General features: G+C 44.4%; 1 protein-coding gene across 3 annotated transcripts in view; it reads left to right on the top strand.

Moving 5' to 3' along the window:
* The window catches only part of DENND2A (DENN domain containing 2A), a 101,040-nt gene that overhangs the window by 12,456 nt on the left and 62,821 nt on the right, over window positions 1–25,763 (top strand). The window contains exons 1-2 of one of the 3 annotated variants that reach the window (XM_040259999.1): window positions 19,091–19,217; window positions 22,649–23,806. In XM_040259999.1, the coding sequence (XP_040115933.1) occupies window positions 22,779–23,806 (1,028 nt within the window). In that variant the 5' untranslated portion in view covers window positions 19,091–19,217; window positions 22,649–22,778. Of the gene's footprint in view, window positions 1–19,090; window positions 19,218–22,648; window positions 23,807–25,763 lie in introns of those variants that run through there. The other 2 variants (XM_040259998.1, XM_040260000.1) reach the window with 2 other exon arrangements.

The raw sequence follows: 25,763 nt of genomic DNA, 5'->3' as shown, positions 1-25,763 counted from the left end.
CCCTCCAGGAGATCTTCCCCACCCAGGGATCAAACCCAGGTCTCCCACATTGCAGGTGATTTCTGTACTGTCTGAGCCACCGGGGAGGACGCCCCAGTATCAGTGAGGCCAGATTAAAATGAACATGAGGAAACCCTTCAGAGGGAAAAATAAATCCCAAAATGGCAGCCCAAGGGCTGCCTCTGGAAATGGACAGGATGGCCAGGCGGTGCCCTGGGGCCAGGGTGTGCTGGGAGAGGAGGAGGGGTTGAATAAAACCCAATCAAAACAATTCCCTGAGTAGCTAGTCTGTATCCAGGAAGGGAAGGCCTGTAACCTGCCCCCAAAGCTCTTGACTTGGTATTAGGCACCGGACTTGAATCTTTCAACCTGGATTCACTTGGTATCCATGTGGCCTTGGGGAAAGTTCATCTCTCCAGGCCTTGCTGACCACATCTGTGAAGGCGAGGCAACTGTAGGTGTGAGTAGCCGGTGAAACAATCTGTGTGGACTCTTGCCTAGAAAATAGTCAGTGTTCAATAAGTGGTGTTGTTCATTCATTGTTGCAGTTTAATCTGAGGTGTCAAACATAAGTACTTGAAATCCTAAATCAAACATATAAATAACAATTGGAGGCAACCATGAAAGAGATACCACATGGTTATGCACATTTATTAGGGTTACCAAGTGTAGATAAATTAAAAAAATATCCAGAGAAATTCAGAGGACAGGGGGAAGAACTTCAGTTTGGGGTTTGGCCAGGGCTAACCCCAGAAAGAAGAAAAGAAGGGTATGTAATTAGTAGACCCTGATTCCCCTGGAATAACTTCTCTATAGAAATGTGTGTGAGCTAAAATCGCTTAGTCATGTCCAATTCTTTGTGACCCCATGGACTGTAGTCCACCAGGCTCTTCAACCATGGGATTCTCCAGGCAAGAATACTAGAATGGGTTGCCATGCCCTCCTCCAGGGGATCTTCCTGACCCAGGGACGGAACCCATGTCTCTTAAGTCTCCTGCATTGGCAGGCTGGTTCTTTACCAGTAGCACCACCTGGGATTTGGGGCTTCCCTTATAGCTCAGTCGGTAAAGAATCTGCCTGCAGTGCAGGATTCGGTTCCTGGGTTAGGAATATCCCCTGGAGAAGGAAATGGCACCCCACTCCAGGTTCGATTCCTGGGTTGGGAAGATCCCTTAGAGAAGGAACCCACTGTAGTATATTTGCCTGGAGAATCCCATGGATAGGAGCCTGGCAGACTACAGTCCATGGAGTCACAAGAGTTGGATACAACTTAGCGACTAAACCACCACCACCACCTGGGAAGCCCCCTTATAGAAACATGAGTCTATACATTTTTCTGGGGGAGAGAAAGGAGCATGGAGGAGGTGAATGAGTCCCACATGGGAAGACAGGAGCCTTGAGTCCTGTTCTTGCCTCTGCCATCCCCCAGACAGGTGACTGAGGCTAGATGAGCCACAAAATCCTGGCCCACGTTGTGGTCATTTCTAGCCCTTCTTACCTGCTACCATCCTCTGTTCACATTAAGGAGCTTCTCCATCCAGGGGCTTTTCTAGCCACATTATGTATCTTTATCCCTCCTTTCCTCTTTGAATTTCCACACTAGACTGAGGACTGTAAGAAGCACTGTCATTTGCAGGCTGGGTTCCCAGTGACTGATGGGGGTCACGAGGGGAGAGCTGCTGAGGCCAGGAGGAGGATGTGGAAGGCTGGGTCAACCAGTGCAGGCGTCATTCCCAACAGGGTCCTGGGAGAGGGGCTCAGCATTTCCTGAAGGGAAATGACTCCCATAAATAGACAGAGGGATGGGAAAAGGACTCGTCCATCCCTTTCCTACTGTCAACTCAGCTCTTCTTCTGGTGTGCAGACAATGCAACCTCTCTAAATGTTTTTCATTCAGATGTGTCCCTGCCAGTGTGTGGGAGCGATGTAGATCCAAAATAAGAACTGAAGAAGGCACACATTCCTTTATTTGTTCATTTACCCACAGTGACCTCTCATTGGTCCACTCCAATGTAAGGCCAGAGTTTTTTCAGTGAGGTTTTATTAGGAAGAAGGAAACTGTAGGCCTTCTGATACCATGTCCAATTTAAAACTTCATCCTAGAGTCCAGCAGATGCTCTTGTATCAATGCTTATAATATGTTGTTCAGGTCCTTAGAAAGATTAGTTCTCATGACATGGCCTTACTAAGGCTTTGATTCCATTATATTAATTATATCGTTACTGTTTTTAATTTGTTTAAAAGTTATTTTACCCATCTGATTTTAAAAAGATGAACGAAGGCTTCGGATGTTCCCAGTACCTTCAGTGACGCATGCCTCCAGGAAGAGGAAGGAACTTCTTGACTCTCCATAGTGTAACAGGAATGATAAGATCGCCGGCAACTTCTGTGCCAGGCTGGAGGCAAACCTAATGGGGGTTTGGTTTCCTTGGTAGCTGCAGTTGGCTCAGCTTCAGCCATATGGGTGCAGATTCATGTTTAAAACTCACATGCACACTAGCTTTCTTTTTTCGTTTTGGGAAAGTACTTGAACACAGTTTGAACATGACACTCTCAGGGGGATTCTTTTGGTTGCTTGAGCAAACAAGGGTATAAAGATATCTTGTGGAACCTGTGGGCAGGAATGCAGCTTGACCCCAAGAGCGTATTGGACTGAGGGAGCGCAGAGCCCTCTTTCTGCGGGTATCATGCTTCTCCTCAACAGCCCAGCTCCCTCTGCTCCTTGGTCTGCAGGGTGAAGATGGCTGCCTCACAGCGCCATGTTTCCGTCTTCTGGCCACACATATTGACGTAACTCCCCGGCAGCGGAACCTGATTGGCCCGACTTTCAGTGAGGCCTCCTCTAGAGCCAATCAGCTGTGGCTGGGGGGTGGGATCATCATTCAAACATGGCTGCCCGGGTCCCTGTGGCCTCCGTGGAGGAGGAAAGGGGCGGTTTGCAGGAGAGGGGCTGCTTTGTGAGGTAGGCAAGCACCAATGAGTGCTTGTGAGATCTACTATCCAGTTATATTTCTGTAACCCTAATGTGTTCATTTGTCTTAACCATTGTACTCATAAGAATCCTGGTTCCTCAGATTCACATGCTACTTTGCTAGAGCTAGGGCTTGTGAAGGAGGTAATGGTGTACTAGAGTGAGGGTTTGGGGGCCACACACCTCTCTTAAAATCCCGGGGATACTACTGCAGCTTCCTAGTATGTACCTGGTACACGCTTGCCAGATGCTTAGTGTCTCTCTCCACCCCCTACCCACTCCTCTACCCTTCCCCACTCCTCTTCCCTCCCTCCCTCCCTTCCTTCCTCCTGTCTCTTTTTATAATAACAGTCTTATTGAAGAATAATTCACATACCATAAAATTAATCCATTTATAGTATATAATTTAATGATTTTTTAGCATATTCACAGGTTGTGCAACCATCACCAATCAGTCTTAGAACATTTTTGTCACTTGGACAAAGAAACCCAATACCCCTTAGCCACCACTCCCCACCCTAGCTCCATCTGCCTCAGCCCTAAGCAACCACTAATTTGCTTTCTGTTTCTGTAGATACCTCTGTTCTGCTGCTGCTAAGTCACTTCAGTCGTGTCTGACTCTGTGCCACCCCATAGATGGCAGCCCATCAGGCTCCCCCCTCTCTGGGATTCTCCAGGCAAGAACACTGGAGTGGGTTGCCATTGCCTTCTCTGACTTCTGTTCTAGATATCTTATATAAATGGACTTATACAATATGTGGCCGTTTGTGATTGGCTTCTATTCCTTTAGCTTAGTGTCTCCTTATCCATGTTGTTGCATATGTCAGTACTTCATTCCTTTGATTGATGGATATTATTTCATTGTATGGGTGTACCACATTTTGTTTATTCATCAGTTGATGGCACTTGGACTGTATCCAAGTGCATAGACTTTATGGCTATCAAAAATAATGTGCTCCGAATATTAATATACAAGGACATATGTGGATGTGTTTTTTCATTTATGTGTGTGTGTGTTTGTGTATGTGCGCATGCACGCACTCAGACAAAGTCCAACTCTTTGCGACCCCACTGGCTGTAGCCTGCTGTGCTCCTCCGTCCATGGAATTCTCCAGGCAGGAATGCTGGAATGAGTTGCTATTTCCTTCTCCAGGGGATCTTCCCAATCCAGGGATCAAACCTGCGTCTCCAGCATTGGCAAGATAATTCTTTACCACTAGTGCCACCTCAGTTCATGGGAAATAGATGGGGAAACAGTGGAAAGTGTCAGACTTTATTTTGGGGAGCTCCAAAATCACTGCAGATGGTGATCACAGCCATGAAATTAAAAGACACTTATTCCTTGGAAGAAAAGTTATGACCAACCTAGATAACATATTCAAAAGCAGAGATATTACTTTGCTGACTAAGGTCCGTCTAGTCAAGGCTATGGTTTTTCCAGTAGTCATGTATGGCTGTGAGAGTTGGACTGTGAAGAAAACTGAGCGCTGAAGAATTGATGCTTTTGAACTGTGGTGTTGGAGAAGACTCTTGAGAGTCCCTTGGACTGCAAGGAGATCCAAGCAGTCCATTCTGAAGATCAACCCTGGGATTTCTTTGGAAGGAATGATGCTAAAGCTGAAGCTCCAGTACTTTGGCCACCTCGTGCGAAGAGTTGACTCATTGGAAAAAACTCTGATGCTGGGAGGGATTGGGGGCAGGAGGAGAAGGGGATGACAGAGGATGAGATGGCTGGGTGGCATCACTGACTCGATGGACGTGAGTCTGAGTGAACTCCGGGATTTGGTGATGGAGTCCCAGCCTGGCATGCTGCGGTTCATGGGGTCGCCAAGAGTTGGACATGACTGAGCGACTGAACTGAGTGCCACCTGGGAAGCCCTCATTTCTCTTGGGAGATGCGTTATTTCTATGATTATGTTGGTTATGTACTTAATGCAGTGCCTGACAGATCACAGGACAAAACAGCATTCATCTCCTGAACCCTGACCTTCCCAAAGGTTATGAATGAAAGCTATTTCCTGCTTGCCGCCCTTGAAAGAAGAGGGGTCAGTCCTTCAGGTTACTGTCCCCAAGGGTACTGGCACCACTGAGTAGCAGATTCTTGGATCAGACTTGTGAGAGATGTTGATGGGTAGTTCCGGTTGAAGGTACTAAGAGAGCAGATAACAAGGTTTGCAGGAGAAATATAAAATTTGGAGTAGAAAGATACAAATCATAAGATTCTCTGTTCTGCTACTTAAACACTGTGATCCTAGGCCAGTCACTGAAGCTTAGTCTTCTCTTCAAAATAAGCCTAACAAGAATTATACCTGAAAATTGGGAGGAGAGCAGGGGCTTATATATGTTATAATGTGCATATGATGTGAAAATCAGGTGCTGTATGAATGTATGATAAACTCTAGGGGGGGGGAGTAAGAATTTTGAAACTGCATTCAAATCATAGCAGGTTCAGAGGGCATTTGGAGATTTTGAGGGATTAAGGCAGGCAGTGGTCAGATCCTTCAGGGACTGCTGTCAACCCCTCAGGGCTGCAGCCCCTCTGTGGAACTAGCTCTTGCCTGCAGCTGGATTTCTGGCTCTGAGAAAGACCCGGGTCATCCTCAGTTTACCAGGACCACAGGCACATCAGATCTGCATTGTGATCTTACTTGAACACTTTGGGCTGGTCAGTTATTCCCCCATTTATGAGAAAGTCCATCTTTGCTCTAGTGATTTAAAATATCCCCTTGATCATATATTAAGTACTATGAGTACTTGGAGGACTTCCCTGTAGCTCAAACGGTAAAGAATCTGCTTGTGTTGCAGGAGACCAGGGTTCTATCCCTGGGTTGGGAAGATCCTCTGGAGAAGAGAATGGCAATCCACTCCAGTATTCTTGCCTGGACAATTCCATGGACAGAGAAGCCTGGCGGGCTATGGTTCGTGGGGTCGCAAAGAGTCGGACACGACTGAGTGACTAACACGCACACACAAGTACTTAGGTCTATGTCTAGACTGTCTATTATGTCAGTCGATTTATCTATTCTTCTGGCAGTACCATCCTGTTTTAATTGTAGAGGCTTTATAGTATGTGTGAATATCTGGTAGGGCCAGTCACCTCTGCTCCTCAGTTTTTTTATTTTCCTATGTTTTCCTAGCTCTTCTTGCATATTTGGTAATCTGGTTTTGAAGAGTTCAGTGTCCTCCTGAGAGGTCCTGTTGGAGGGTCAGGAGTGAGTTGTGGTTGAGCTGTCTTTTGGACCTGGGTGTGCTGACTTACTTCAGTAAACTGGTTTTGTAAGATTCTGTTTTCTTTTATTCATAAGCACTGAAGGCTTCTAGTGGCTGGATAGCACTCATATTCCCTGAAGATCCAAAAGAGCAATTCAGAACACTTTAATTGAAGGAGAATATTAAATTTTGGTGAATTTAGATAAAAGAGTACGTGAGTTTTCTGTGCTGTTCTTGCAGCTGTTCTGTAAACTTGAAATGCTTTTGAAAAAAAAAATTTAATGTCGTCCTGCTTCTGGTAACATTTGGTAAACATTTTCAGAAACCTGTACAAGTTGTGTTCAGGTTCTGCCTTAGTTCCCATCTCAACTGACTCCTGCGAGGAAATCTAGCAAATGAGTTAGGTGTCATTCCTTAAAGAATCAGTGCTGCTTTTCATTTAGTGGCTTGTCCTTCCTTAAACATTTAGCCATTTGAAGATTATGCAAACATCTGTGCTTTTCATCCATACACCCCAAAGGAAATTCAGCCCACCCTCTAAGCCCAGATACACAAAGGAACCTGCTGTCACCTGTTTTGTTTATCATATCATGTTTTGTATTAGAGACATTTGTTTTCATCTTTTTTCTATCAGCTTTTTTTGAGATTTAATTGACATTTAACATTGTGTACTAGGGGCTTTCCTAGTAGCTCAGATGGTAAAGCATCCGCCTGCAATGCAGGAGACCTGGGTTCAATCCCTGGGTCAGGAAAATCCCCTGGAGAAGGAAATGGCAACCTGCTCCAGTATGCTTGCCTGGAGAATTCCATGGATAGAAGAGCCTGGTGGGCTGCCGTCCATGAGGTTGCAAAGAGTTGGACACAGCTGAGCAGCTAACACACACATTGTTTAAAGTATATACTCGATGATTCGATATATGTGTATGTTGTGAAATGATTGCCATATTTGATTAGTTAACACATCCATGACCTCACATGGGTAACTTTTTTTGTTTGTGTTGCGAAAACATTTAAGATCTACTCCTCTCTTGGTATCTTCCAAATATATAATACAGTATTGTCATGTGAATGATATGACATTCACAGGATGAGGATGAAAGCTCTCAGAGGGCAAGAAAAATGATTTATTTCACATTTCCCCTAGTTTCACTTAGTTCCCTGTGGGAAGTAAACACTAATAATTGGAAGAATGAATTACATGAGTAATTTCCCTAGTAGCCATAGGTCCCCATATAATCTCTTTGAACCCACTGAAAGAATGGGAATAACTAGGAATAACTAGGAAGTGGTTATTGGAGACCAGGATCCAAGTCTTGGTGGTCACTAAGGGAAAGGAGGTAATGAGAATAAAGTACCACTTATCCTTCTGTTCAGAAGATATTGTGGCAAAGCCAAACAAGTAATGAAGTGATGGGCTCAGCTGAGACCCATGCCCTGCAGTTGCGGTTGTGGCTGAAAAGCAACTGTGTGGCCTATTGGGAGCACCAGGGCAGACCAGACACCCGCAGATAACAGCAAAGTTTACATTTTTCCCCTGTTATTTACAGTAGTGATAATGTTGTTTAGTCACTAATTCGAGTCTGATTTTTGCGACCCCATTGACTGTAGCCCACCAGGCTCCTCTGTCCATGGGATTTCCCAGGCAAGAATACTGGCGTGGGTTGCCATTGAATTCTCCAGGGCATCTTCCCAACCCAGGGATTGAACCCACATCTCCTGCATTGGCAGGCAGTTTCTTTACCACTGAGCTACCAGGGAAGCCAATAGTGACGATAACGCGTGTGTGAGCTCAGTTACTCTGTCTTATCCAGCTCTGTGCGACCCCATGGACTGTAGTCTGCCAGGCTCCTCTATCCGTGGAATTTTCCAGGCAAGAATGCTGGAGTGGGTTGCCATTTCTTCCTCCAGGGGATCTTCCTGACCCAGGGATCAAACCTGCAGCTCCTGAGATTCCTGCATTGCAGGTGGATTCATTACTTCTTGAGCCATCTGGGAACCCCCATGATAATATATGTTTATTACCAAAACACTGGAAATATGTATATATTTTGAAAATATAGATAAGTGAACAGAAAAAAAAATTATTCAAAGTTCCTTCACTGATGACAGCTACTGTTAATCCTTTGTTATATTTCCTTCCAGTCATATTCTTATGTGTGAGATTTTAAATAGGAATTGATTTCTTTTCCCCTCACCACCCCCTTTAAAAACATGTTTTATTCATATTGTATGCAAACTTTTGGATCTTGTTCCTTTTGGCTAACATCACAACATGAACATTTTTTCCATTTAGTAATAGTCTTTTTTTTCTTTAGCTTCTTAATTTTCTTTTTAAAAATAACAGCTTTATTGAGATATAATCCACATATAGTTCAATTTACCCATTTAAAGTGTACACTTTAATGGTTTTTAGTGTGTTCACAGAGTTATGCAACCATTATCACAGTCGATTTTAGAATATTTTCATCAGTCCAGAAAGAAACTCCAAAGTCGTTAGCAGTCACTCCCCTTTTTTCTCACCCACCCACTTTGGGCCTAGGCAACCACTAATCTACTTTCTATTTCTATAGAATTATAGTAGTCTTAAGCACAATTTAATTTGCTTCATAATATTTCATTGAATATATTATAGTTTATCATTACATTGCTTGACACTTGAGTTATTTGTAGTTTTCAGTATTTTAAATAAGATACTCATGAACATTTCTGTGTATATTTTTCCATATACAGGATTATTCTTTAGGTAGACTCCCAAAGTACAGAAATGTAGAATCACAGAACCGTGAAAACAGAGGCCCACAGAAAAACCTTCAGTCTCCCTCCCAGCTCACTCAGAAAGTATTTACTAAATTCAGCATGATGTAAAACGATAAAGCAATTGCTGATCTCGAAAAGCTTAACAGCACCCAGAATAATGAGCTAGAGTCTAACTCGCATCTGGTTTAGATAATGTAATTTGAGGCCACAGAGATACTGTCTAAGGAGCACCAGACTTGGGCTCAAAACATAGACTCATTCCTGGTTCTGTCACCTAAGAGCTGTTGTAGGAACTTAAACAAATGACAGCTTCCCTCAGCTTGATTTCCTCCTCAGAAAAATGGTAGGAGCAGTGACCTTGACTTCTGTAGAGGTTAGAAATAAGAAGTGGCTTCTGGCCTAGCCAAACACAGAAGGAAAAACAAGTTTAATTGTTTGGGAGCTGAAAGAAGTTAGAACCTGACTCTTCCCAGTTTGGTGACCTGTAATACCTAAAAGCAAAAAGAAGTGTACTTTTTTATTTAAAAAAAAAAACTACATACCTGAATCCAGATTTTAAACTGTATTTTGGCAGTATTAACATATTTTATAACCCTCATAATTCCTACTGTTATGGTTTATGGCAAACTCACACTTTTTCTAGACAGGTGACATGAGTAGTAATGAAGCCTTGATTCGGGAGGACTGATGCTACTAAAATCTTATACGACAGTAGTTTAGTGTTCATAGGCAAAATGGCCACCTAATTGTACTTTTTTGCTTTTTATCCCCCACAAAATGGTGAAGCCAAAGGCAACATATGGAAGTATTTCCACATTGTAAGTGAGTGAGGGGAAATGCATGATTTGCAAATATTGTCAAGTGAAAAATGTGTTTCCATCCTACTAAGGTGGCCAAATACATCTCTCTATGTAAGAATGTTCTGCAGATGTGAAAAACTCCTTCCCAGGTTTACTAAAAATGAGAACAGTAAACATCTTTTGCTATCTCTGGTCTCAAGAGCATCACAAAGTGTGGTCCAGTCTACAGGCTCAAGCCCATAAATCCCCATTGGTTTCATTTGTCACAAAACGGACAGGTGTGGGTCAAGAAAATACTGATCAAGTTGTTCAAAATAAACATTATTGTCAGTAACTGGGTATTCATACCCATAGAAAGTCTTAAATTACTCAGATCTTGCTCTTGGTCTTGAGGCCACCCCTTAGAGTGAAAACAAACCTTGTTGTTGATGCCTGCCTGTATAGGGAGGATCTATGAAAGAGCATCTTGGAGCATTTACACCTGGGCTCGAGGGACAGGAGCAACTTTCTGTATGCTGATAATGCCTCCATCAGATTTCAGAGATGCTCTGAAAAACAAGGGCAAACAGGCACAGTGGAGTAAAATGCTGCCTTACAAAGGAGAGGGCAAAGGAGAGTAGATCTGTTGCTGACTGACAGTGCCAGTGACCGGAAAATAAACTCCAGGGTTCAACTCTAAGCCTGTGAATTCCCCGGGAACCTTACAAATGCAGACTCCTAGGCCCTGTTCTAGCAGTCTGATTCAATCAGTCTGGGTGGGGCCAGGACTCCTCACTTCTAGCAGCTGTCTCTGCTGATTAAAAAAATAATAATAACAGCCTCATTGAGATATAATTCACTTACCATAAAATTCACCCCTTTAAAATACACAGTTGTGTTTTTAGCATATTAACTATTGCAACCATCACTGTCTAATTTTAGAACATTTTCATCACTCTCCTCCCCCTGAAAATCCATACCTATTAGCAGTCATTACCCACTCCCCCCTCACACAGCCCCTGGCAACACTAATCTGCTTTCCATCTCGATGGATTTATCTGTTCTGCACACTTCATGTAGATGCAATCATACATTTCTTTTGTGGCTGGCTTTTTCCCACTTAGTATGCTTTTAAGGTTCATCCATGTTGTAGCATGTAATAGTCCTTCATTTTTTTAATGGCTGAATAATACTCCATTGGAGGAGGAAATGGCAACCCACTTCAGTATTTTTGCCTGGAAAATCCCATGGAGCCTAGTGGGCTACGGTCCATAGGGTCACAAAGAGTCAGACAGGACTGAAGCAACTGAGCAATACTCCATTGTATGGCTTGACCACATTTTGTTTATCCAGTCTTCTGTTAAGTATAAGAAGATATGGTATATGTGTTCGCTCATTCAACAAACATTCCTTGAATACTCTTACTTGATTTGGGGGAATCTTCGGGGCTCAAAGCAGAACTCCTAGAAACAGGAAGCCTTTGGTTCATAGGAAAGCCATTACCTTGGCTTTACCTGGTGTGTGTGCTGAGGACCTGGTGTCTGGTCATGGTGTGAGGCACAGTTTAAGCATTTGGTCCAAGAATGCAGACTGTGATTTTCCCAGATAATGGTCCCTGGGTGTGGTTTTGAGGCAGCATGTAGGCTTTGGTTTCGGCTATTCCTCATCTATTTCAGAATCCCCCATCTTCTTCCAAATGTGAAAAAAAAAAAATTTGCTTTTTTGTGTGTGTGAAAATACTCCCCCCAAAAGCTGTCATGTAAAGAACCAGAGCAGCCTGTTTTAATTTTAAAAATTATTTTTGTTTGTTTGAAGATAATGAAAATGCAGCATCAAGAGGCTCAGGAATGAGCTTCACTAAGCAGTTAGATGCAGCAAGAGTTGTATTGTGTGATTGTGTGTGTGTGTTTTCCCTTCTCAACATATTTTCTGAAAGCAGACACCTTCTGGGTATGTTGGCTAATAAGAAAAATGCTCAGGGAGTTCCCTGGTGGCCCAGTGGTTAGGATTCTGGGCTTTCTGCTGTGGTCTGGGATCAATCTCTGGTCAGGGAATTGAAATTCCACAAACTGCTTGGTTTAAAAAAAAAAAAAACACTCAGTTGAGAAAATAACTATTTTTGTTCTGCTGTAATTGTTATAGTTTCTTCTCAGTTCTGTTGCCTGCTTTTTATAAGCTGATAAAACTAAGTTATTAGGATCATTAAAGCTGAAGAGCTTGTTTTATTTGCAACAGAAATAAAAACCACTGAAAATTTAGTTTTATTAGCATGATATCATTTATGATATAAACTGTATTTTTCACTCAGTATCTCAAGTCTATTTTATGAATCAAGTTATATATCTATATGTTTACCTATATTTTGGAATCGACATACTAGCCTTACAACGTTGAAGGCACGGGAACATTATGGTTATATATATTTTATTCCTCACTTCACCTCTTCCGCTGCCCAAATTTATTTTTTTCCTTTGAATATCCCTATACTGTGTCTTCAGTTGAGATATAATTCACATAAAGTTCACCATTTAAAAGTGCACAATTTAGGGACTTCTCTGGCGGTACAGTGATTAGGACTCCACACTTCCGCTAGTGTGGGGGAAGGTTTGATCCCTGATTAGGGAACTAAGGTCTTATATGCTGCCTGGCGTAGCCAAAAAATTTAAAAGGTAAAAGTGCACAGTTTAGTGATTTGTGATGTATTCATAGTGTTCTGCAGCTATCATTACTATCTCTTTGCAGATCACTTCCATCAGCCCCAGAAGAAACCTTTACCTATTAGCAATCATCCCAATTCCCCCTTCCCTTCATGGATTTACCTATTCTGGTCTTTCATATAAATAAAGTCATGCAATATTCCTTTTGTATCTGGCTTTTTTCACTTAGTGTGTTTTCAAGGTTCAGCCATGCTGTAGCATGTAGCATGTAATGACCCTTTATTCCTTTTAACACTGAACTGAATACACGGAAGAACTATACAAAAAAGATCTTCATGACCCAGATAGTCATGATGATGTGATCACTAATCTAGAACCAGACATCTTGGAATGTGAAGTCAAGTGGGCCTTAGAAAGCATCACTACGAACAAAGCTAGTGGAGGTGATGGAATTCCAGTTGAGCTCTTTCAAATCCTGAAAGATGATGCTGTGAAAGTGCTGCACTCAATATGCCAGCAAATTTGGAAAACTCAGCAGTGGCCACAGGACTGGAAAAGGTCAGTTTTCATTCCAATCCCAAAGAAAGGCAATGCCAAAGAATGCTCAAACTACCACACAATTGCACTCATCTCACATGCTAGTAAAGTAATGCTCAAAATTCTCCAAGCCAGGCTTCAGCAATACGTGAACTGTGAACTCCCTGACGTTCAAGCTGGTTTTAGAAAAGGCAGAGGAAGCAGAGATCAAATTGCCAACATCCACTGGATCATGGAAAAAGCAAGAGAGTTCCAGAAAAACATCTCTTTCTGCTTTATTGACTATGCCAAAGCCTTTGACTGTGTGGATCCCAATAAACTGTGGAAAATTCTGAAAGAGATGGGAATACCAGACCACCTGACCTGCTTCTTGAGAAATCTGTATGCAGGTCAGGAAGCAACAGTTAGAACTGGACATGGAACAACAGGCTGGTTCCAAATAGGAAAAGGAGTACGTCAAGGCTGTACATTGTCACCCTGCTTATTTAACTTCTATGCAGAGTACATTATGAGAAACGCTGGACTGGAAGAAACACAAGCTGGAATCAAGATTGCCGGGAGAAATTATTAATAACCTCAGATATGCAGATGACACTGCCCTTATGGCAGAAAGTGAAGAGGAGCTAAAAAGCCTCTTGATGAAAGTGAAAGAGGAGAGCGAAAAAGTTGGCTTAAAGCTCAACATTCAGAAAACGAGGATCATGGCATCTCGTCCTATCACTTCATGGGAAATAGATGGGGAAACAGTGGAAACAGTGTCAGACTTTATTTTGGGGGGCTCCAGAATCACTGCAGATAGTGATCACAGCCATGAAATTAAAAGACGCTTATTCCTTGGAAGAAAAGTTATGACCAACCTAGATAGCATATTCAAAAGCAGAAGCATTAATTTGCCGACTAAGGTCCGTCTAGTCAAGGCTATGGTTTTTCCAGTGGTCATGTATGGATGTGAGAGTTGGACTGTGAAGAAAGCTGAGCGCCAAAGAATTGATGCTTTTGAACTGTGGTGTTGGAGAAGACTCTTGAGAGTCCCTTGGACTGCAAGGAGATCCAACCAGTCCATTCTGAAGCAGATCAGCCCTGGGATTTCTTTGGAAGGAATGATGCTAAAGCTGAAACTCCAGTACTTTGGCCACCTCATGAGAAGAGTTGACTCACTGGAAAAGACTCTGATGCTGGGAGGGATTGGGGGCAGGAGGAGAAGGGGACGACCGAGGATGAGATGGCTGGATGGCATCACGGACTCAATGGATGTGAGTCTGAGTGAACTCCGGGAGTTGGTGATGAACAGGGAGGCCTGGCGTGCTGCGATTCATGGGGTCGCAAAGAGTCGAACACGACTGAGCCACTGAACTGAACTGAACTGAATAACATACTGTGTGGCTAGACCACATTCTGTTTGTTTATCCATTCATCGGTTGATTGACATTTCCAGATTTCAATATGTATTTAAATCACTGTTTCTGTAAGATTTGGGGAGGGGACTTCCCTGGTGGTCCAGGGGCTAAGAGTCTGAGCTCCCACTTCAAGAGGTCTGGATTTGATCCCTGGTCAGGGAACTAGATCTCTCATGCCACAACTAAAGACCAAAGATCCCACACAACTAAGACCCAGTGCAGCCAAAGAAATTAAATATTTTTTAAAAAGAAAGATTTAGAGAGAATCAGTTTTTCCTCCCTTCATCCCCACCCCATCTCCCTGTGACTTAAACATGTCCAGATTTTTTTTCATTGCAGTCACTGAACCAGTACTATCCAAACTTCTTTTCTTAAGTGACTTTGATAGCAAAATTTCTATTGGCCATATATTACTATCATCTCCCTGTTCCCAACATCAAAACCCCACCAGAGCTAAAAGGAAGAAGGTTATTACTGTTGGGTGATATCAACAATCAGTAGCATCCTATTTAATTTTAAAATATCACAAATGGATAATTAATTAATGCCCAGAACAAAATACGAGCAGTGCTTCATTGGAAGAGGCCAGGCCTCAGACCATGAGCAGCGGTCTTCCTGGGCTCCTGGTACTGAAGACAGTGCTGGCTCCAGCAGGTGGATTTGCCACCTGTCTTTGCTGCTCCTTCAGTGGCAGTGAACCAGGGAGAGCAGCAGGTGCGGGCCGGGCTCTAAAGGAGTTATCGTCTGCCAGCTGGGGACTCCTTACTTCTTTTCATACAGAGCTGCTCCTCTCCTTCCTCAGGCACCCTCCGGTTCTCCCGTAAGAACTGCTCTCAGGGAAAGATCTGATAAGTCGACTGCCTCCCTCCTGTTTGTGGAAAAACACTTTACATCTCTTTGAAAATCTTGATCCTTTTTGAGGGAAATACTTGTTTTTAAATTAATGATCTCACAGTTAGTACTCCAAACCCCCTTCAAAAAAGTGTTTTCAGGGATCAGGCTGAAATTTTAAGCCTTAGTGGGTAAACTTAAAGGGGTCACAAAATAATATCTACTTTGTGATCTACTAACGTCAGTCTGGAGCAGCTAACATTTTCTGTGGGCTTTTGAGAAATGGCACCCCACTCCAGTACTCTTGCCTGGAAAATCCCATGGACGGAGGAGCCTGGTAGGCTACAGTCCCTAGAGTTGCAAAGAGTTGGACATGACTGAGCGACTTCACATCACAGAAACATCTCACTATAATCTCTTTCTCTTGAAAAAGTGAAGGTAATTCAGAGAAGTAATTAGGAGTAACAGGCTGAGACATTTGAAGGGAGTCCCTAACAGATTAAAAGCTTAGAAGACTCTCCCACCGCCTTTTAACTTCACCTGAGCCCTCCAATCAACTTGACATTGAGCCCAAAGAGAAACAGGAGTCAAGAACAGATTTAATAGTATTCACTTTAACAAGGAGAAAAACAGGATTCAGTAATTGACTAGATTGATAAATGTAATTAGGTATAGATATTGGCATTTTAAAAAATATCCTCTTCGATTTGTAAAACAATTTAAAAACTTGGGGAAATGTTCTTATGTACAAAACACATGAACCTTCATGTGCCCACCACCTAGCTTTAAAATTTTGTGTGACATTTTATTCTAATTAAGTTTATTGGTACTAATTAAGCTCATCTAGTGAATGAGAAGTTCTATATTTTTGTGGCAGTTGAATGAGAAAATGTATTACTAGCCATGCATTCATAATACCTCCTGCAAACCAGCCTGTTTAGATCACAAGGCCAAATTACCTAGCAAGAAATAAAAGAAACTTTGGATTGTGTAAAAATCACCCGAGGCCTTTGATTTGCCATATTTATGGTTTTGTTGTTCGTTTGTTTTGGCTGTGCTGGGAGGCTTGTGGGATCTTACTAATAGTTCCTCCAACCGGGGATCAAACTCGGGCCTCAGCAGTGAAAGCTCCAAGTCCTAACCACTGGACCACCAGGGAATTCCTTGATTTACCATATTTAAATACAGGTTCCAGGCCAGCCCCAGACAGTTGATTTTGGTACACTGGGTTGGTGCCCAGGAATCTACATGTCTGACAAGTTTCCCAGTTTGACTAGATCAGATCCTCAGTGGACCACACTTTGGAAAACAGCACCATCTTGCAATCCCAGACCTATAAAGTGATAGAAAAGTTTGTCTTGGTAACGTTAAGTCACAGAGTACTCCCACCTAGCAAATTAGGCTAGGCTTGTCACCTAATTAATGACCTTGAAACATCAGAAACAAAAGGCACGTGTCAAAGTTTTGCTCAAGCAGTGTTTTCCGTTCTCCTATGAATTCAGAAATGTTGGTGAGCTGATAGCTGAGTGTGCTCCGGGGTCCGTGCCCTGCTCAGTTCCAGCCCCTTAAGCCCACTTGAACTTGCTTTTCAGATGAGGGTATCAGCTGTGTCTCTAGAGACTGCGGTTTTCGGACTGGAAGTTATTATTGCCTGATGGGAATCAAGTTCACTTAAGTCCCGTGTTTCTTAAGTGTGTCTCTGGATCTTTAACCTCAAAGTTCACCCATGGTTCTCTGTGCATTAGACACAGTGGGCTTTGTGCTTTTTGAAAAAGCTGTGGCTTCCTGGGAACTTCACAGAAACCGTTCCCTTTGGGGAGAAGGGGGGTTGTAGGGCTGATGGTGACCTGGCACAGTCCTGGTGCTCTCTCCCCGCGGGCAGATGCCATGCCTTACTCATCTGTGAATCCCCACGGCTTCTGGCACAGGGCCTGGCATCTATTCCTAGTGCCACTGAGAGGGTGCCAGCCTGAAAGAAGAGGGTGGGCGGCAAGAGTTGTTAGCTCACGGGAACAAGGCTCCGTCGCTGGGGGCTTGGTCTGTGCGGAGGCAGAGTGCTGACACGTGGAGGGCGGTGGGGAGTGGCTGTTATCCTGAGTCCAATGGGGCCTCTGCCAGGATCAGGACAGGAGAGCAGTGTCTGTCTGCCCAGCAGAGTGGAGAGGCTCCAGAAGCTTCTCAGAGCATCATGAGGGGGTACTGAGTTCCTTTCTGTCCCCCAAAGGCCTCTCAGGACTCTCCTTTATAACGGGAGGGGAGCCCTGGGGCCCAGCTTCTTTCAAGAACCAAGCTTGCTTTCAGCACTGACAGATCCCAAAATGCATGGTGCCACTCTCTGGGAAAGGGGGCAGCTGGGTTCCCTGCGCACCCAGGCCCCAGCTCCGTCCTCCTCCCCAAACACATGGTTTCTCTTGCTGTTTTCTCAGCTCACCATTTCATAACCTCCCTCTTTTTAATTTGTTGCCCATGTGCATTCTTCTTTTTCTCTTTCTCCTTCTAGACTTCCTCTCCTCATTCCTAAGAGTTATATGCATGTCTTAAAGCCTGCCCCTTTGGTTTCTTGGGGGAAGGGGATGCCTAGGCTGGGCCCTGGGGAGCCATGCTGTCACCTGGCAGGTAAACCATCCTGGGAGAGGGGATAGGAGTCTTGGAAATGTGAGAAGGAGCTGGGAGCAGGATTCCTGGGAGGTTCAGTTAGGTTCCTGATAGCTCAGTTGGTAAGGAATCCTCCTGCAATGCAGGAGACCCTGGGTCGGGAAGATCCCTTGGAGAAGGGCTAGGCTACCCACTCCAGTATTCTTGGGCTTCCCTTGTGGCTCAGCTGGTAAAGAATGCGCCGTACTGCAGGAGACCTGGGTCCGATCCCTGGGTTGGGAAGATCCCCTGGAGAAGAGAAAGCCTACCCACTCCAGTATTCTGGAGAATACCATGGACTGTGTAGTCCATGAGGTCGCAAAGAGTTGGACATGACTGAGCAACTTTCACTTTCAGTGGAGAAGACGTGTAAATCTCCAGAGTCTGAGTATTCTCCAAACCTCTAGTCAAGGAGTCACGCTCTCTCCATCAAGTGGGGCCTCAGTCCCTCGTGTTCATGCTTTACAGAATTGCAGGGCGGATCCTGTTGGCATTTGCCGATGGGTCTCATCTTCCTAGACACGTCCACCTAAGCCATGCTCGTTTGTCCAGAGTTCTGTAGGGACTTGCTATTGAAGTAGTACATTTAATCAGTTACTTCAGTTCATTTGGATGTCAGTCCCTGAAGTTTTATAAAACTGCTGCTTCTCAAAAACAAACAAACCCTGCTGCTTCTTCACTGAGATGGCTCCTTTGGTACCCACGTGGTCCTTAGCATCTTGCAGGTTCGAGATGTTCTGTGGGAAGCCTGGGTCTGCTAGGACCATCTCCTAGTTTTCATAGACCAGACAGATGACCTAGTGGCTGAGCATTTGTTGCTCCTGGATTCTGAGCCTCTGAAAGTGTGTCTCCACGCAGGGCTCTAAAGCCAAAGACAGTATAGGCTTATACCCAGCGTCAGGGCAGGGGAAGAGTAGAATAGCTCTGTGTAGGCATTGCCACTTGAGCAGGTTGTTTATTTTTTGTTTCAAATTAAGTAACAACTCTTCTCTTCTTTGGGGTCTGTTAGCACATCACTAGTTCTTACAGAGCCTTGAAAGAGTGTCAAGTTGTGCTGGTATTTGTTTTACTTTCTTAGGTTACATGTTTTCTAAAAATTTTTGGTTCCTTTTATCTAAAAGACACACACACATGCTTGCACATATGAGAAGCATTGGCATGGGGGCTGAATCTGGGTGGACCTCGGATTCTGTGCCTCTGACCCCACCGGTCTCTGCATCGGGAATTCTATACGGTGCAACCCTGTCACCCCCTATTCTGAGGTGGAAGCCTCCAGGGATAGGTTGGGGTGTGGGCCCTGGATTTGCTGCCATGCTCACTGAGTGTGCCCCCCTGTTCCCCCAGGCAACTTGGAGCTCCTCTTGGTGTTGGCATGATGACTGTGCAGGCCAGCCAAGGGCAGCCACAGCTGGACTGAAAACCTGGGCTACGAATTGGCTGACAAGTGAGAACTTTTCTCCCCCATGACTGCAGAAGTTGGCCCAGATTCTCAGTCTCCTTCCTTTTTCCACTGCCTTTCCCTCCTCACGAACCCCACCTCCCTGAACTAAGGAAGCTTTCTGGTCTAAGTAGTTGTGATGAGGCCCCTCCCCTGTAAACCATCTCCATGCCCTGTGCTCAGTCAACAGCACAGGACCACAGTGGTCAAGGGAAGGTCTGGCTGACGCCCAGTCCACTTTGGGCCTTATCCCCATGTATGCCTTCCAGTCCAGGGTTTATTTTTCTTTTTTAAAAACTTCATTTTCTTTATTTATTTTTAGCTTTTTATTTTGTATTGGGGTATAACCAGTGAATAATGTTGTGATAATTTCAGGTGAACAGCAAAGGAACTCAGCCATACATACACATGTATCCATTCTCCTCCAAACTCCCCCCACCCATCCAGGCTGCCACATAACACTGAGCAGAGTTCCCTGTGCTTGTACAGTAGGTCGTTGTTGGTTATCTGTTTTGTACAGGTGTTTTAATTATTGTTGAGCCCTAAAGCTTTGCAGCTGCACCTGTCCACATAGCCTTTTTACGCATCTTATATTAGCAGGGTTGTTTTCTCCCCAGATGGAGCCCTTTCCTCCGGTACCCTGTCTCACATTCTGCAGTAGACTTGGCAGTCACTGAGCTGCTCACAGACCACTGAGCTGCTCACAGCTGTGCACCCCAGTCCAGAGCCCCTTCAAGGGCCACAGAATCCGGGAAACAGGAACCAGAGCAGTTCTTGGGTCCAGCAAACATGTGCAGAAGGCGCTCTACCCCTGGTTTCATCATCCTTCCTGTTGCTGCTTGAGCTTTGTAATTCCAGGGTAGTTTTCTAACAGACTAGCCTTTTTTCGTCTTCAGTTTTTAGATGGACCTTCAGTGATTGTAAAGTCACTCCAGATGCTTGGGATCTTAGACAATAACTATAACTATTACAATAACACTAGGTACCATTTATTGCTATCAAGACTTACAATGTATGCTGTGTTGTGGGTACTTCACATATATTAATGCATCCTTTCACTCATTTAACTTACTGACTACCTGCTATGTATTGAGCATACCAAACAAAATAAATTTGGCCTCTGCACCAATAAAATTTCAGTATTCTCATTGTAAGGTGAAAAAAATGAAACCAAGGTCCAAACCCAGGTCCCTTTAACTCCAAAGTCATATATTCATCTACTGTCAATATTATTTAATAGTACCTATGATGTGAATGATCATATATTATATCATCAGTTCTCACTAATCGTGAACTAACTTGAATTGTGTTTTTATGTGTCCTATCTCTTTATCTTGCCTCTAGACAGTAAGAGCAAGAAGTTAAATTTCTGGCTTTTGAATTCTCAGTAGAATAACTAACTGATTCTAACTCTGATTCTGACTAAAATTTGAATTCATGCTAATGTCCTCAGTGGTGACAGAACTGTTAAAAAAGTGTTTGTTTTTTGTAAGCACTCTGTTATGAATGGTAATTGATTATTTAAATAAGGAAATCTGCTTTGATACCCATATTTAACATATGAAAATTTGTTTGCAATTTCACAAGTTTCTGATTTATGCTAAGCAACCAAGAACAACAACATAATTTACATGTTAATATCTCAAGCCAGGAAGAAGTCTTTATATAAACAACCATTAGTCTCTGGACTAGAAAGCTAGATAGTAACAGGATGCGTGAAATTGCTAGTTACTCATCCCTCATGTGAACCTTAGCTGGAGTTTCCAAGAGCCTGTGTATTTTGAAAACATGCGCCATGAAGCCGGTCCATGCACGTTTGCTCTTCATGGCACATTTAAGGTCACTGTGCTCAGTCATGACCTTTGCTGGTGGAAGAAATGCTTTGCATTTCAAAACACCGATACTCTCACGCTCATTGTTGTTGTTCAGTCACTAAATCGTGTCTGACTCTTTGCAGTGCCGTAGACTGCAACACACCAGGTTTCTCTCTCCTTCACTATCTCCCAGAGCTTGCTCAAACTCATGCTCATTGAGTCGGTGATGCCATCCAGCCATCTCATCCTCTGTCACCCGCTTCTCCTCCTGCCTTCAATCGTTCCTAGCATCAGGGTCTTTTCCAATGAGTCGCCTCTTCACATCAGATGGCCAAAGTTTTGGAGCTTCTATTTTTCTTTCTAAATAATTTTTAACATCTTCATGGCACTAACTCATCTTCTAAAATCACATTTGGAGGCCTGTATCCCCATACATTTGTGTTGAGTGAGACCTTTTTGCAGTGATGGAAATTGTTTTCTATTCCATCCAGTATAGTAACTGTTAACCACACGTGGCTACTGAGTTCTTGACATGTGGCTGCTGCAACTGAGGAACCAAAGCTTTGATTTTAGTTTAAATAGCCACATGTGGCTAGTGACTGCCATACCAGACAGTGCAGTTCTAGGCCATGCAGGAAATCAGAATCTGTTCGTTTACTCGCCTATTCATGCAACAAGTATTATTGACCACCTACTCTGCCGGGTGTTGTTAGGGGTGCTAGGGTTGAAGCGATAGACAAAACAAAACGATCCCTGTCCTCCCAGAGAAACCAGTCTAGTGGGGTTCACATTCTAGAGGAGGTTCCAGTCAAATGCAGCCAATCATGGTGGCTTTACCCACTCAAATCAGGACAATTTATCAAGCCCAGAATTAGGGAAAACTTCATGACTTATGACATTTGTTTTAATTTTTAAATAGTCATTCCAAAGGATCTTCTGTTGGTATAATCTTCTATCTCATGAAACTTCTATTTTCATTGGGAAAAAGCCAACAATAATGATAACTGCCATTATTGTACACTCGCACCATTCTAGATACTTAATATGAGCTAGCTTACTAAGTGTTTATAGCCACCTTGGTAGGTATGTTTATTGTTATTCCCATTTCACAGATGAGGAAACTGAGATTTAGAGAAGTTAAACAGCTCAGCCAAGGTCACACAACTGTTCAGTGGTTGAATTAGGATTGACACCCACATCTATTGAATGCCACAGTCCAATAGCTCCTTTCATTCCGTTTTGCTGTCCCCCCCCAGGAGAAAAGCATAAAGTGATTTTTTAAATGGTGGTTTCAATGTTTGTGGCTTACAACTAGTATCTAACATTTATATCTGAAAGTGAAAGTGAAAGTCACTCAGTCATATCCGACTCTTTTCAACCCCATGGACTGACTATACAGACCATGGAATTCTTCAAGCCAGAATACTGGAGTGGGTAGCCTTTCCCTTCTCTAGGGGATCTTCCCAACCCAGGGATCAAACCCAGGTCTCCCACCCTGCAGGTGGATTCTTTACCAGCTGAGCCACAAGGGAAGCCCAACAATTTACATCTAAGTTTTAGCAAATTGCTATGATGTGTCAGACAATAACCAAGAACGCCTCACTCTGTGTTTTTCCTGTTTAGGGTCAAAGTGGATGGTCCAAAGACTGGGGAAGACCCTCAAAGGCAGCCATTTAGTTCCTCCATACCTTTCCTAGAGACTGATCAGGATCCAGCCTTCCAAAGAAGCCCCCTGGAGAGCCTCCATAACCTGATGCTGGAGCCAAGAGTGGACTGTTCTCAACAGAACATGTTCAGCTCAGATATGATCATCAGTGACTCAGCTTCAGATCTCAGCGCTAAAGGAACCAGCAGGGCCAGCAAGAGGCAGCTGGGCAGTGTTCAGGACCCGTGCCCTCCCGCCCAAGGCAGGGCCCGGCACACGTCCCTCAGCATAAAGGACAAGATATCAGAATGGGAAGGGAAAAGGGAGTTGCCCACTCCTGCCCCTGGCAGGAAGGCAGATGGCCAGGAGGGTTACCTGATGTCCTGTGTGACAGAGAGGAGAAGCAGTGATGGTTCGAGGGCTCGGGTCACCGAGGCTCAGAATGGAACGAGGCTGGACATGGAAAGTAGAGAGGATGAGCGGAATAAAGTGAAGGTCAGAGCACAGGATGCCGAGCAGAGGCCGGACCTGAGCCAGCCAGCCCGGGATCCGGCTCCCAGCTTGGGCAGAGGCCGGGAGCCCAGGCTTGGCAAACAGCGCTTTCAGAATGATAGCCTTTCTGTGCTGAAGCAGGTCAAGAAACTCGAGCAGGCTCTGAAGGATGGGTCTGCCGGGTTGGATCCCCAGTTACCAGGCACGTGTTATTCCCCACACTGCCTGCCAGACAAGGCCGAGGAGGCGCCCACCTTTCCTGAGCACCGCGGGGGTGGGGGCAGCTCAGAGTTCAGAGCCCACCGCTTGGACCTGGAAACCAGGGAACCTGCCCTTGAGGCTGCCGAGGAAAGGAAAGGCTTGTGCAGGAGGCCGTGTGACCAGAGCCTGGAGAGTGTGTACAGAGGCTTGGAGGACCCCCCGACAAAACCCTTCATCAACCCCTTGCCCAAACCCCGGAGAACTTTCAAACACGATGGAGAAGAGGACAAGGATGGGAACCCAGGCACGAGCTTCCGGAAAGACAGAAGGAACCTGCCTCCTCTGCCCTCTCTACCTCCCCCACCCCTGCCCTCCTCTCCCCCGCCCCCCTCGGTGAACAGAAGGCTGTGGAGTGGGAGACCAAAAGCCAGTGCTGACCACAGGTAGGTGACCCGTGACTTTATGCCCCACAGCAACTGTCTGTTCTCAGCCTGTTTACTAAACCATCAGATCTCATAGTTAGTCGAGACCATCTGTAGCAAGATGGTTCACTGATTAAACCTGAAGACGTGGTAACTGATGTAGAAGTGTCTTGAGCTTGTTCCTTGTCCTGAAAAAAAGAGTATTCGCTTCGAAATATCACCCTGTATATGTGCCTGAGTGCTTGTAATTCAGACAGTAACCAGGGGTTAAATGAAAACGAGTGTTAACGCTGGCAGTCTACTAACTGACGCTCATTCTGTCTCTACCACCCCCACCTTGCACGTGGTGCTCCAAGTCTCTCCTCCCTCTTGCTTTCGTGATTTTTCTTGGTTTGGACTCTAGAAACACACTGCCTGGCCTATCCTGGCCCTCTCACGGTCTGTCTAACTTGGAACAAGTTACTTAACATCTCAAGGCCTCAATTTTCTCATTTACATGTGTAGATGCTCACATGGTAAATATTTGGTAATATTAAAATACCTTTACATAATAAAAACTGTGAATGCTTAAAGGTAAAATCTGTGCTTTGGAGACAATTTTTTTCCATTCCGAAACCTGATCTCTAATCTGTTTCTGTAATGTGCTAATTGGTTTGATACCTCCTAATCTGGAAACCCTCTACTGAGGAAAAACTCCTCCAAATAGCTGTCTGTCCCTGCTGTCACCACTGCTTCCCGCCTGGGTTTAGCCTGACTCCCTACAGTACGGCTTTTGCTACTAATCCTAGAAATTCTGTTGGCCAAGTCCACCTACGACCTCCGTCTTTGCTAAATCCAATTTGTCAGTTCTCTGTGCTTTTCTTGATTGACCTCACTTAGCCTCTGTGGACGGAGAAGGCAATGGCAGCCCACTCCAATACTCTTGCCTGGAAAATCCCATGGATGGAGGAGCCTGGTAGGTTGCAGTCCACGGGGTCGCTAAGAGTTGGACACAACTGAGCGACTTCACTTTCACTTTTCACTTTCATGCATTGGAGAAGGAAATGGCAACCCACTCCAGTGTTCTTGCCTGGAGAATCCCAGGGACGGGGGAGCCTGGTGGGCTGCCGTCTATGGGGTCGCACAGAGTCAGACACGACTGAAGCGACTTAGCAGCAGCCTTTGTGGACCAGCTTGACTCACACCCCCTTGAAATCCTATGTTCACTGTAGGCTTCTAGACCTCCTGCTTCCCTGATAGTCACACTTCACTGGCTGCTCCTCCTCTCCTTCTGCCTGTTGAGTAACATCCCCCCTCAACCCATCTACACCCCATCCCAGGATCAGGTCTCCCCTCCTCCATCTACATGCACTCCCTTAAACTGGTTGCCCCCACTCTCATGGTTTTAAATGTCAGTTACATGCTTATGATTCCCAAACGTATGTCTCCGGCCCTGATCCTCTGCTAGCTTTTGGTTTGTACAGTCATCTCCTGCTTGGGTCCCCATTTGGTTATCTAATAGCTTGGACTTAATATGTCTAAACCTAAATTCTCAAACCGGGCCACTACTAAAATGATCTCCCCAGACAGATGCTCTCTGATTGAATGGTATCACCCTTCATTTTGCTTCTGCCCTAAACCCTAGGAGTCATGTATGATTTCTCCTCTTTTCGCACAGCGCCAATCAGGTTCATCAGCAAGTCCTTTGGATCTAGTGTTAAAGCATTTTCTTCAGCCTGACCGCATCTCCTCCACCGCCGCCACCCTAGTCACGTTGTATCTGCCTGCCCCTCACCCCAGTATTTTCCTTCCCAGCAGCCAGAGGAGGCTTTTGGAAACACAGATTCAATCATATCAGTTTCCTACTCAACATGGTCTGTCAGGAAGGATTCTTCAGGTGCCAAAAGTGTAATTTCTTATGTTCTCTTTTAGGGGGAGAAAAGGTTGGCTATTCTAGAATTTCTAGAAATACACACATATGTATTATATCCTTTCAAAA

Source organism: Oryx dammah, unplaced genomic scaffold, assembly GCF_014754425.2.
Source record: "Oryx dammah isolate SB20612 unplaced genomic scaffold, SCBI_Odam_1.1 HiC_scaffold_18, whole genome shotgun sequence".
Classification (NCBI taxonomy): Eukaryota; Metazoa; Chordata; class Mammalia; order Artiodactyla; family Bovidae; genus Oryx; species Oryx dammah.
This window is presented reverse-complemented; position numbering and strand designations above follow the sequence as displayed.